This window comes from Poecilia reticulata, linkage group LG8 (assembly GCF_000633615.1).
Source record: "Poecilia reticulata strain Guanapo linkage group LG8, Guppy_female_1.0+MT, whole genome shotgun sequence".
NCBI lineage: Eukaryota > Metazoa > Chordata > Actinopteri > Cyprinodontiformes > Poeciliidae > Poecilia > Poecilia reticulata.
Window position 1 is genome coordinate 1208318 of NC_024338.1, and position 14008 is coordinate 1222325.

Consider the following 14008-nt stretch of genomic DNA (forward strand, 5'->3'; position numbering starts at 1 on the left):
CTCTGGTCATCCTGAAGCTGTGAGCCCACTGGGAGTCTGCAGGGAAACACAGAGACCAGAGGCCTGCAGGATGGTGTGCTGTGACAGCTTAACATCTGAAAACATACATGATAGAAACACTAATGAATGTGTTGCACCAAAAAGCTGTACTTTCGACCTGGTGGCGATCACCTGCTGGCCTCAAAGCCAGTCAGTTATGGTAGATCTGAAGTTTGGTTTGATTACCTAAATATGAGAAACTTCAGACTGACAGGAATTAGGTTAAAGCCACATCTTGTGAAGTTGGTATATTTTTCCTCCAACGGGATCCAGAGGAATCGCAACAAACCAGAAGTTGGACTAGAATTTATTTCAATGTCATTTGTGAATGTCAGCTTCTCATTTTCAACAGTGGAGCTTTAAAAGTTGAAAGGTTATTTTGGAGAGTTTCATTGCATCAATATTTCCACTAAATAAATAGCATGTTTCATACAGAAAAAGCCTCTCAGACTCAAAGCAAGATGCCAGAGCGCACAAAACATTAAAAAAAAAAAAATTATTTAATTTCACATAATTATCGCGGTAGAAGCCATTTGTTTGTTACATAATGAAATATACTCGCAGACGAACGAGGTAGTTAGTCCAAGTTAGTCGTTTATTGCAGTTGAGAAACTACAGAGGCTGTGATGCATCACAGCAAAGATAAAACAACGGCGATCGACTCTAAACCTCTCCTACTTTTTTACTCTCGTCTCTTTGTCATTTAATCAACCTGTTGCCGTGGAAATCGCCTGCGACCCACAAACCCAGCAGAGATTAGTTAAAAACACAACGGATCCTTTAAGATATTAGGTTTTCAGGCTTCATATTTATTTCCCGGTTAACAAGCATCTCTTCTCATGAACACAGTGGTGGCTGATTAGCCAATTTAAACTTCTGCTCTGCTCATCAGAGTCTTTGAGTCCCTTTTTATTTTGGTAATGGTACCGAAATGCACAGAAAGGCGCAACACCGTGGATCAGAGGATATATTGGATCAGAGGACGTGCTGGTCTCAACATCCTGGCGGCGTTCAGTTTGTCACCTACTCCTGAGATCAACTCAAAACCTTCCACTATCGTAATTGAGCCCCCTATTGATTAAATATGACTGTAGTTGGAAAACAAACATCAGCGTTAGCTTACCGTGCAACGTCTGGGCAACCGGAGGATCCTGGACGGACAGCAGCAGCGCATGTCTGAAAGATGGCCTCCGATGCAGATCTCCAAGGCTTGCCACTCCCATTCTCTCAGCTCGATGCTCCATAGAGCTTCCTCTGGATACTGCAGTTCACTTACGATGTACAGTAAAGTCTGCTCCTTATAGTTGCTCTGCTCCTAAAGTCTGCTCCTTATAGCTGGTAGCTATGAAGGTGTCCCGAACCATCAATCGGAAGCCAACTTCAGCGGCCGCTTCGTCCAAACTATAAAAACCCCGACAGTGAAGCTCTGAGTCCATGAGAGCCGCCAACTGAAACACGTTCTATCTTAGCGGCCACAGAAAAATAAAGTCAGGAGTAATAACACTATTTTCTAATGAAGTTAATGAGCTTCAGCTTATTGATAACCCGTTAGTAGGTCGCCATCTTTCTTGAAGCAAAGTATGGGTGTGACGCTAACCAACCGATTGGGGAAGTTGTAGCCTGATGACGTGCCCCTCCTCTTTTGCATTTATTCTTTTCCCCCTTTTTCTGAGTTTAGCGGGGAAAATAGAATGTGATAATTAAGAAAATAAAGAAATAGTAAATGAATAAGGGAAATTGGAAAATGGGAAAATTAAAAATTTTTTCAAACAAATGTTAAATGAAAAATAGATAAAAGAAAAATGGGTAAATAAAAAAGTGATATATGAGAAAATGTTTAATAAACCTGGGAAATAGAAAATCGGGTTAATGGAAGAAGGAAATTAAAAAATGGTTAAATTAAAAAATGGATTAATGAAAAATGAATAAATACGTAAAGGGATAAATGAAAAATGGACAAATTAAAAATAGATAAAATGAAAATTAGATAAATGAAAAATGGGAATAGAGAAATGTATAATCTGAAAAATAAATGAAAAATTGGGTTAATGAAAAAGGGAAATTGAAATGTGGTTAAATGAAAAATAGATTAATGATAAATGGTTAAATGGATAAAGGGATAAATGAAAAAGAAATTGAGAAATTGATAATATGAAAAATAAATAAATGAAAACTTGGGTTAATGAAAAAGCTAAATTATTTAACAAATTTTTTATGTATTTTACTAATTTTCTTCATTTATTGATTTATTTGACTAATTTGTTTATGTATTTCACCCATTTATTAATTTATTTAATTTTGGCTGAAATGGCTCTCCATAGTAGGGTTCCTCAAGAGTCCATTCTATACAAACTTTTATTAAAGGGTCAGTATTATGTAAAAATTACTGTTTTGAGTTTTCAAAATGTTATATTATTCCCTCATCAAAAACACATCTAGACTGCTGCGTCTTTTTTTAAAATTCATGTTTGAGAAATTCCTTAATCTCCCGTGGCAATCTTTCAGCTGTGCAAACACTGGGGTGGCCCTAGCTCTGTCTTCAAGAACCAGCTCCTCCACGGAGCTGTAATTTCCAAACTTCAGAGCTTCCACCTAAGATCAGCCCTCCCCCACAACTCCCCAGTCAGCTCCTTCAGACTAGCCAGCAACAATTAGCAAACTCCTGGTGGAACTGCGCTCATTGTACAAGCTCATTGTTTTTGCATTTTGTCACCCTATAATTAGGGTGACATTGTACAATGTACAAGCTACAATGAGTGCTGTTGCAACTCCTATTCAGGAGTTGAATAGGACTCCTGAATAGGAGTCCTATTCAGGGTGCCCCTCCCCTTCCACCCTGCAGGTCACCTAACCCTGCAACTCGCTATTCAGGAGTTGCGGTGCAACTCCTGAATAGCGAGTTGCTTTCTGAAACTAATGAAGATGTAGTATCAGAAATAGTAGGATTTTTTAAAGAGACAGAGACCAAATATCAAGGTATTAAATTGCAAAGTCAATAAAAAAAATTGGCACTGGTGGTCTCACTGGACCACCAGTGCCAATTTTTTTTTAGCACTGGTGGTGCTTAAAGCCTTTTTTTTTCTTTTTTTTTAAGCTCACTGGTGGTCCAGTGAGCTTAAAACTTTAAATTTCTCTGTGCTGGATGTTAGAGGTGTCAAAGTAAATTAGGTTGATTGTTCATTGCTACACTTCTCAGATTTTCATTTGAAAACATTTGAAAAATGATTAATCATTTTTCTTCCACATCACATGGATGCACTTGGTGTGTCTGTCACATAAAATTGCAGTAACTCATAACAGAAGTTAATGTTAGCTAGAGCAAGTGAATAACTTTTTTCCTCAGTATCTGGGCTACTTTGGGGATGCCAAAATGTGCTACCAGCGTTTGTACGTGAAGTTCCTGGAGAACGTCAACAAGAAGGACTATGTCCGGGTCTGTTCTCGCAAGCCTTGGCACCGAGCTGGCCTGGCCCTGAGGTAAGGCTGCAGGTTCACTTTCTCCTCTTACTGAGTTCAGATTCATTATCCAGCTCCTTGAGCCTGATGAGAGGCGCTCATTATGTCTGTCCTTTTCTTCCATCCAACTGTCTGACAGACGGCAGTCTCTGACTAAACAGGTGCAGAGTATTCAGAGTCAGAACCAGTCCCGAGTGGAGAGAGATGACAGAGACAAAGATAGACAGAAAGAAAAAGAAATGCAGGAGCAGAGAGCCAGAGAAAAGGAACGAGAGAGAGAACAAAGAGAGAAAATAGAAAGGGAGCTCAAAGAGAGAGAGAGAAGAGAGGAGAAGGAGAAACAAGAGAGGGAGCATAAAGAGAAAGAAAAAATAATGAGAGAAAGAGAGCGAAAACAGAGGGAGTTCAGAGGAACTGAGAGAGAGATAGAAAGGATGAATGAGCAGAAAGGGAGAGAGGAGAGAGAAAGAGAGGGAAATAACAGTGAAAGAGAGCAGATGGAGAAGGGAGAGAAGGAGAAACAGGAACAAGAGCTAAGAGAAAGACTGAGACAAGAGACTGAACAGAAGGAGAAAGAACAGAAAGAGAAAGGAGAAAGGAGGGAAATCCTCAAACAGCAGAAGGAAATGAGACAAAAGCAGAGTGAGCAGAAAGGAAGAGAAAGAAGAGATGTTGAGAAAGAAAAGAGACAAGGAAAAGATAGCAACTTGGACATTTTAAGAGTGAAAGAAGAGAAGAGAGGAGAGAAAAACAAGATTTCTAAAGACAGAGCCGAGCCTCCACCAAAGAAGAGGAAGAAGTGGCTGAAGGAGGTACCGTCCTCATCCTCTGAGTCTGACTCCTACCGGCCCAGTGACGATGAAGGTCAGCTCTGTGTGAATATGGCTGTACATATCTGTCTCATTCTGTCCGCTCTCAGTGACGCAAATGTTTTTATGACTTCAGTTTTATTTTCAGATTGTGGTGAAACTGCATAGGATACACATAGTGTGACAGAAACGTTGTCTGAAATTTAAATTATGAAATATTATGACCAACAACTCCACCTGCGGTTATAGGCTCAGGACTATTCAGATTCCCACTGTTTAGAAAAAGGCTGTGACAGGTCAAGACAACACAGAGAGGTGGATTATTACTTTGCATAAAGTACAATTTACAAACTACACCAAATACACAACATATATATTGCATATTAGCTCTTCAACAATAAATTGTATCCTCAAACCCAATCGATAACAAAAAATTATTATTGCAAAAAAGTAAAAAAAGAACATTGCACACTGTGATGGTCCGACCAGTACAGCACAAGGACAAAGGCATATATAAAAAAATATCTTCTATTTATTTAAAAAAAATAATCTTAACAAAAGGTTTTCAACAACAGATCTAAAAAATATAGCAAAATGGGCCCAAAAGAAATCAACTAAGGCAAACATAACTCAGGATAACAAACCAAAAACTTACCTTCCACAATGAACACACAAGGGAATTTATACAAACAGGCTAGCCTACACAAAGAGGAGGGGTGGGGAAGGAGACAAAGACAAATAATGTATAAACATAAATAACTAATTTAAACTAAAACATTTTGACTTTAACACAACTATAAAAACCAAAATAACCTAATACCAAAAAGGTTTTAGCAATTATGCTATTAGTACAGAGAGGCAGATTGTTTCACATCCTGTCCCCTGCTTCCAGCAGCCTGATGGTTCCACTTCCTGGTTTTTCTGTCGACCAACCACCTTCTCCCAGCCAGTCCTTAAACTCAGCAAAACAAAATAGTTAATGATCTTAAATAAACATAAGGCGTTTACTAAATGTGTGCACCCAAATTAGTAAACAACCTAATGCAATAACCACCACCAAAGAAAAACCACCAAAGAAAAAGTGAAATTCTAAATATATTATATGAAAACATTTAAATAAATACTAATACACACACACCAAACAGCAAAAAAAAAAAAAAAATGCAAATGAAACCAAGAAACAAAATAACAAAACAAAACATGCAAGCAAATGACAAATTTACTTGCATGCACGGCTAACTTGTGGGCATTGCCCCAAAGCCCGGCCCTCCTGGTCGGTGAAAACCCCAAACCCTCAGCACGTGTCTGCCCACACGCCCACCCAGAGAGCAGAAAAGACACCACACCACCTATCAGTCCTGCCCAAAGAAGGCATGATTACTAAGAACTAGTCTTAAAGCCAGGCAAAACTAACCTAGAAACGGTCCGTTCAGGTCCCCACAATCCCAAACACCACTGAGCTCCACAGCTCATTAGAAGCGTGTGTGTGAGCACATACAATGCACATCTGGCTTTAAAGATTATGTTGGCATCACCCATCATAATCTAAAGTTGAATGTGCACCAAAATACTGCAATAGTACATGACATTTTATGTGCGAAAACAGTTTTCAACTCATTTTCTCCTGGTCCAAAGGAAGGAGTTTTTTTTTTCATCCAAGAAAACTATCAATAGACGCTGAAATTCTGCCTGAAGTATAAAGACGAACAGGTGAAGACTTCTGAAAATGAATTTGCCTTCTGATTGTTTGGGACATGTGGAGAAGAAAAGTTGAAGTTCTCCAGCAGTTGAGAACCTCTGCTGATCTGAGCCCCTTTTTGAAACACATTGTAAAAACACAAAATCTGACCATGTATTTTTGGTCTAGTTTCTAATGCAAATATTGTTGTACACTTTAAATAAGACACTTCACCTGCCCTGCCTGCTGGTGGGGTCAGAGGGCCTCTGCTGGGGTGAGACTGCTCCAGCAAAAACTCTGGGTACTATCTCATAGCTTGCCACCATTAATGTGTGAATGTGTGTGTGAACGGATGAATGACTGAATGTCGTGTTAAGCGTTTTGAGGTCCTCTGATCTTGCTAAAGAGCTACACAAGTACAAGCCATTTACTTAAAAAATAATACAAATATTACTTGCTAAAAAAAAACAAAAAACTATAAAACTAAGAGTTGCCGCTGCGCTGTGTCCACCCCCCTCACTGCAGCGTCTCCATGCTCTAGGCCCGGTGTGGGGAGGCGTCAGCAGCCGGGCAATGAGGGAGATGTTCAAGAGCTATGTGGAGATGCTGGTGAGCACAGCACTCGACCCTGATATGATCCAGGCTCTGGAGGACACTGATGGTGAGTCTCACATGGACAACGCACTGCAAAAACACAAAATCTTACCAAGCAGCTTCTGGTCTAGTTTCTAGTGCAAATGTCATAGCATACTTGAAATACTAACTTACCAGTAACTTCTCAGCATAATAGTTTTGAGTCAATAATTAATTAATTCATAATGATGAAAAAGTACTAGCAACAAGTAAAATAATCTGCCGTTGGAAAAAGAAATTTTCATTTATATTTAATATGGAAAAATTTTATTTTTCTACTGGCAGATTATTTCACTTATAATGAGTACTTTTTTTTATCAATATTAAGGAATTATTGACTTACCACACATTCCTATTTCATGCTGAAAAGTTACTTGTAAATGAGTTTTGTTTTATTTCAACTGTACAATGACATTATGCACTAGAAAGTACTTGGTAAGATTTTTGCAATGTACAACTACAGACTTGTAGAAACATGATTGCTTACCATAATACAGAGTAAAGAGCCTGCATGTTGGTCAGATATCATAAACCCCCATCATCAGCAGCAATTTTTGATGATTTCCTGGTCTTTCTCTGTAGCTGAATAAAGGACAACATTTAAGTTATTGTGAGAGAATAATGCTCAAATCTTGGTTAAGGGCTAGAATATGGGTTATTTTTCTGCAAATTGCTAAAAGACATTTAACCCAATTTTAGGTAATGACATATGTAGATATTGAAGCCTGCAGGTACAACTTTGAACAGATTTTGTGCTCTGTTTATAATTAAAAAAATCCTAGAAGCTGTATTGTTTATTATTCATCATGAAAAGAAAACCCATCATTATAAAAAAAATAGGAAGAAGGCAAAGTTAAAAGTGAAGGACTGTTGTTCTGACTACTTAGATGAGCTGTACCTCCCTCCAATGAGGAAGATCGACAGCTTGCTGAGTGAACATAAGAAGAGGCTGTTGAGAAGAATCAATATGAGTGTTCAGCATCAGGTGGGCCTTTACATTTTTTCTTCTGTGGTCTCTCAGTTACATTCCAAAACCTTACGATCATTATTACCAAACACTACTGGAAGAGTTCAGCTGAAACATCCCTTTTTTCCCCCAGGAGGTTTTACATATGTATCCCAAAATGACAGCAGACCCTCTGGAGTCTGGAGCTGTCAGAGTTCATCTGGGTGGTGAAGGTTACAGTCGTAAGACCCTCAGTCGTGTCAAGAAAAGTGTTCCTAAGCAACAGGTGAGGTGATGTAGTTTCACACTGAGGTACAGGTGTTGTATGTCGAGCTCACTTAGCAGGAGCTAAGGATCACAATGGTTTAAAAAAGAAATCAGAAATCATATGTGGTTGTTACTAGAAATGTCTGTATTTTTGATCTAATAATTGTATTCAGGTACATCTCAAACAATTAGACGTAAGGTTTTTTATTTGTCATTATGTATCTAGAACATAATGACATTGGAATGGTGATATATAGACAAATAAAGTCTTAATCGGGCCTTATGGTGCAGCAAATGGGGGTGAGTGTGTCTGCAGAGGAGATGGAAGGTGGACAGATAGATTTCACAACTCTTGGGAAAAAGCTGTTCTTTCACCACGTGGTTGTTTTTCTGTACCTGTACCGTTTCCCAGATGGCAGCGGTACAAACAGTTTGTGTTCTGGGTGGGTGGGATCAGTTGCAATGCACCTGGGCCATGTCCTTTTTGTGAATTTCATGTAGAATCATCACACATACAGCCATTTTTTGTAATTTTGATGAATTTGGCTTAGAAAGGATAAACACTCAGGATTCCCCGTCTCAGAAAATGTAATTGTTATGAAAAAGTTAAATAATGTAACTTTATGGTGTCTCACACCAATCAGCTAACTCTAAACACCTGCAAAGGTTTCCTGAGTCTCTACACAGTTTGTCAGTCTGTGTCAGTAAGTTACACAGTCATGGAAAAAACACTGATTGAACTGTGTGAAATTTCCACAGTCAGTGATGATTGAGGTTCTATGTCATCTGCTGGTTTTGGTCCACTGGACTTTCTGAAGTCCACAGTCAATGTCCATCTACCCGCTTCCTTTTGCCCACAAACTGTAATGGTGCCAGCCCACATTGCCATTCTCTTCACCACTACAAGGTACCAGAAGCCTTTGGCAATTACCATGGTGGTACTGGGCTTGATTGGCCAGCAAACGGGCCTGACCAGAACCCTACAGAAAATCTATGGCATGTTGTCAAGAAGAAGATGACCATACACCAGAACCTAAAATGCAGATGACCTGAAGGCAGCTATTAAAACAATGGCTTGGACATCATATTGATTTAAACTCTAGTAGGGTTCTCTTAAATAAAGAAGTTGGGAATTACTTTTTACAATGACTCTTTATAAACCAAGCACTTTTAAAGTCTTTCTGTGGATTGCTGGGTCAAAAGCAGACCATTCATTTTATAACCGGAATAGTTCAGGAAAATTTGATATTTTTCCTGTTTAGCTGAAATGTTCTGGAACTGGTAAAGAAGATAACTGCTAAGCTGTTCTCTTTCAACTTTCCTCAGGATATAAAGCTTTCTATCGAAACTTGTCGATTATACAGTCTGTATCATTCTCTCCACCACTACAAGTATCACACCTTCCTGCACTGCAAGAAAGAGGTAAGGAAGGCTTCATGCATGCATCTCTATTCAGTTTGGTGATTTTATCCTGCGGCTGTTTTGTGTCTTTTACTTGAATGTTGTAGAATCTAAAACTGGCTATTTGCTTTGTTCGGTTTCACTCCTCTGCTTCTGATTTGTCAAATTCATAACTTTTTTTGCACTTAATAAATATCAGCAGTATTTTCACCAATATGCTTGATTGGTTGTTGAATTTCACTTTGCTGAGCAAAAAGTATGAGCCACTACAAATTGGACCTTAAACCTAAAATTCACCTTTTGTGACAGATGAGGGACTTGTGCTTCAAAGCCTTGTTCCTTTACCAAAATGATGGGTGAGATTTTTGAGTAGACTTAGTGAACCATTGGAAACTCCTTCTCATCTCAAACCCCAGCATGTCCATGTGCTAGGCATAGATTACAGCACAGTAAAGCAGACACTAGAATGTAATAATCAGCCATTTAAAACATTTGACTCTTCATTTATTTAGAGACAAGATAATGTGAAGTGTTTTGTTCTGATGTTTCTGGTTTAGAAAGATTTACTGAACAAAAACTAGTGAATGAATAAAAATAACTGAAGGCCTTAACCTGCCTATGTTCTGTTCACATTTTAATATGTTACCTTTGTATTTTATTCAATTTTAATTTGATAAGCCAACACAAAGTAGTGCATAATAATCTAAAAAGTGTGATGTGTATTCAGTCCTCTTAACTCAGGTACCTGGAATTAAATTCTGTGGAACCACTTCAGTACACAGTCCAGATGAGTGTGATTTAATCTGACTATAAATCCAAGCTGTTCTGTGAGGGGACACCATAGGTCTGATAAAGAAAACGGCAAAACACTATATGTAGAGGAAACTAGACACAGTACATTACAGTGTGAACATAAACAACTGTAGACATACAGCTGGTAGAAACACATCCAGAATAGACTATTACATTCAATAAAGTACTTTGAACATATAAACTTCCTGCACCTCAGTCTATGACTCCAAACAGAAATGTTTATACTTCATTTCATCATAGTCGTCAAACCCATTTTCCTTTGTAAATTGTTGTTATGCCTATGTTATGTCATAGAACCTCTCTCCACAGATCCCCTCGGGTATGTTGTAGTAATGTTCTGATTATTGTGATGTTATTTGTTTTCTGTCCAGACAGATAATATCGAGCAGGCAGCTGAGGACCCTGGTCAGGAGGAGGTGGTGCAACAGTGCATGGCCAACCAGGCCTGGCAGGAGAAGCTTTTTAGCTCCTTTGTTGAACTGCTCACCCTTGGCGCCAAAGCATGAAGATCAGAGCCTCAGTCTTAGCCTCTGAACTCCTGGACCCACACACAGTATCAAGCAGCAGAATATATCTGGAGTCAGTAACGCGAATTAATCCCACTACACAAACTGAGCAGTTGGTGTCAGTTTGTTTGTGGTACATATTTTGTTGTAAAGTCCATATTACCTCTTGAGTTCAAAGTTTGTATTGACAAATAGAAGATAATGAATTCTGTGGATATGGTGGATTTTCCCCAAAGTTCTATTGATGGAAGTCACGTGAGCAGCGTAATGAGAGATGCTGTTTGTAAGGATAACTATTGTTTGTATAATTTATACAGTGACATTTTTAAAAATGACCACCCCTAGCTGTGGGTTGTTTGTTGTTCTTACTTTTTGAAGAATATTTTCAAATGATGTATATAAATGGGTCACCCTGCTTTATTGTACCGTTCAACCCGCAGTTTTCAAACTGGGGATGTATGAGGTAAAATGAGGTCTTAGTGCACTATATGATGTTTTTACAATCTTCAGCAAAGGTAAAAGAATAAATAGCTGTTTGAAACGACATAAAATGTATTCTCCAAACAATGATTTTTTTTCTTTTTAAAATACTGTTTACTACTACAAATAATGAAGGAATGAAAAAATAAATATGCTTCTCTCTAAAGAAATGTGAGGTGAAAAGATCCTTCAGCAGCCTAAATGTCAGTGTTTTAATGTTGGTCATTTTTATCTGTTTCTTGTTAATTGATAGTTCCTATTGTTCTGCCTCTCCTGAAGACTCAGTGTGTAAATACTGTACAGCTGCCCCATTCTCAAGCTGGCAGTCACTCTTCTGTATATGAAATTCCTGTATTTGACAAAAGGGAAATAAAACTGATCAAAATGACAAACGTGATGAAAAATAAACAGCATTGTGTTCAAGTTTTTCACATTTCCTTGAGAGAATGTGAGTATAAAACATTCACATCCTCCACTTATCATCCGAATGTCACAGTCATGCACAGGCTAAAATAGTAGAGCTCATTTGCCAAAAGAAAGGAAGTCAAAATTGGAATTCAATCCAAGATGGCCAACTTTCTGTTTCATGTAGGATACGGGTGCATGAGACTTTTCTGTAGGTCTTGGGGTACCAAATTTCATGCCTCATTTTGCTGGCACACACAAAGCTTTTAGACATCGTCTTTAGAGGTTGGAGACATTCCAGAACTTAGTTAGACTGATTTGTTCCTCACCACTACTTCACTGCCAGTGGTGCAGGTGGACTGCACAAGATGGATGGAATATTGAAGAAATCCAAACTCCTTAAATTCAGTGCAAAGAAACAATTAAATAAACAATTAAAATACTTTACACTTGGACACAGATGGGTTAATAGGACAGTGATCTTAAACACGCAGGAGATCTGGTTTTAGAGTGGATAAAGCAGGCTAACATGAAGCTTCCTGTAAGGTCCTGGGATCAATCCTGCTGATGTCAGAGCCATATGAGACCTTAAGTTCTATGGACTGCAGTAGCTAACTTTGATTAAAAAATTGTTTTTTTTAAAAACTAACTTATTAAAACCGTCAATATGTCATGGCGATATAACAAAGATATTGTATTAAAAAATTTAGCTCCTCTGCCTCCTCGCATGCCCAGCGATAACGGCAGATAAACAGTTCTCCTGCAATTGTATACGTTTGTTTGCTATTAGCAAACTTGCAATCCTAAGCACTGTGTGCATTAGCGTGATTGACAGCACAAAGACCCACCAAGACTTTTGCTCATGGTGCTGATTGGTTGTTTCTGAAGAAAAGCACTGCTTCTACTCTCCCTGTACCACAGGGAGGGGGGAGAGGAGCACATTTTTTCCAGAATATCTGTCTTTTATGGTATACTGTCACAACATAGTAACAGTTTTTTTAAAATATGTAAAAAAAACAAAAAATGCTATCTCGTACAAGTTTAAAAACTTTGGTTCAGGAAACCATCTAGTTTAAATGAACACAGTAATTTGTTATATGGATGCTTGAAGCTTGATGGGGGGCTTTATCTTTGTCTTATGACTATATTTGAGCATATGTCAAAAAAAAACTCTTAATTCTCCATCCTATTGAAATGTAGAACAGATGATATAACAGTGCTCTGGGGCTGGACTGGGTTAAGGCGGGGCTGTGAGTATATCCAAGGATTAGTGGGTGAAGAGGAGGAGGGGATGTGCAGAGGAGGAAGGACATTAAGCTTACAGACACGATTTTATTTGGAGGACAGAGACACTGCCTTTGACGGTGTGAGTGGATTATTACACCAACAAGTAAGTGCAACAGTTCATAGACATTAGTGCCTTGAATGTTACTGAGAATTATTTCTTATGATCCACTTCAAAGTATCTGAAAGTAGTGCTTTCAATTCACATTAATTGGCTTTAATAGCAGCTTGATGGCTAAATAACTGCAGCTGCAGAGACCACATTATCATTTGCTTTCTATCGGTCGTTTATTGCTTTCGATATTATGTAGGAGTATGTATGTCTTTCTCAAACTGTGGTCTCCGGACCACTGGTGGTCCGTGGGCGCCCTCTAGTAGTCCGCAAAGTACTGTATGTAAACGACCATTTGCAGTGATGTGCAAGTACACCTCGCTGCAGCAAACTGAAAGGGGCGGGGACGCTATATTTCCTATACCTCCGTTTTTATTTTCTTTTGAAATTTGTATTTAATATATTTTCACCTTTAGGAAGTAGTTTCACTCTCAGAATGTATTTGAACTTCTCTCTTTTATTTACTTTAGCGCAAGCTCACAGTTTTTAGCAAATAGTCCCTTTTCACAGTGACGTCAGACAATGGCCGCCATAACTCGAAGAGGTGTATCTTTACTACCGGTGTGATTTTGCCTCGGGAAACCTGACTGAAAAATTCGCGGATACTCATTATCTTAAGGATATAATAAAAATGTTAATAATAACATTTAAGTGTTAGATAGCTGTTATTACTCATTGTCAATCCACCATTCTCTGACTGTGTATAAAATAAACAGCCTCAGATCAGAGAGTAAACCAGCTAGCAGCAGCTTTAGCCACAGTTGGGAAAATATTCTAAATCTGCTCTTTAGTCGCATCTTTTCGGGCTTGAAACTGCCTCTAGTGGCGTGGGGGTGGTAACACAACTAATCTAATTGCATTACTAAGTCAGAATACCACAACGTCTTTATTATTTACTATTAATTCTGGCATTACTGGCATTATAAAACAACATATTTTTTTCATTTTCTTAAGGATGTAGAGCTAATTAAATGACAACACTTTCATACATTATAAATAATATCTACATATCTCCATCAATTATAGGAGGAACAAAATAAATAAGGACATGAAAAACAACAGGATCAACTATAATAAAAATACCATTTGCAATCCATCCATCCATCCATCCATCCATCCATCCATCCATCCATCCATCCATCCATCCATCCATCCATCCATCCATCCATCCATCCATCC

At 38.4% G+C, this 14008-nt stretch overlaps 2 protein-coding genes across 3 annotated transcripts in view; both read left to right on the top strand.

Moving 5' to 3' along the window:
• prr12b (proline rich 12b) overlaps window positions 1-7856 on the top strand; it is a 59632-nt gene extending 51776 nt beyond the window's left edge. The window contains exons 10-14 of the mRNA XM_017306256.1: window positions 3383-3516; window positions 3635-4359; window positions 6524-6643; window positions 7503-7600; window positions 7716-7856. Of these exons, the coding sequence (XP_017161745.1) occupies window positions 3383-3516; window positions 3635-4359; window positions 6524-6643; window positions 7503-7600; window positions 7716-7856 (1218 nt within the window). The remainder of the gene's footprint in view (window positions 1-3382; window positions 3517-3634; window positions 4360-6523; window positions 6644-7502; window positions 7601-7715) is intronic.
• A 4864-nt stretch (window positions 7857-12720) lies between these two features.
• Window positions 12721-14008, top strand: part of LOC103468148 (synembryn-A) — a 27856-nt gene continuing 26568 nt past the window's right edge. For both annotated transcript variants that reach the window (XM_008415023.2, XM_008415024.2), the window contains exon 1: window positions 12721-12823. The gene's annotated coding sequence lies outside the window, so the exon portion shown is untranslated. The remainder of the gene's footprint in view (window positions 12824-14008) is intronic.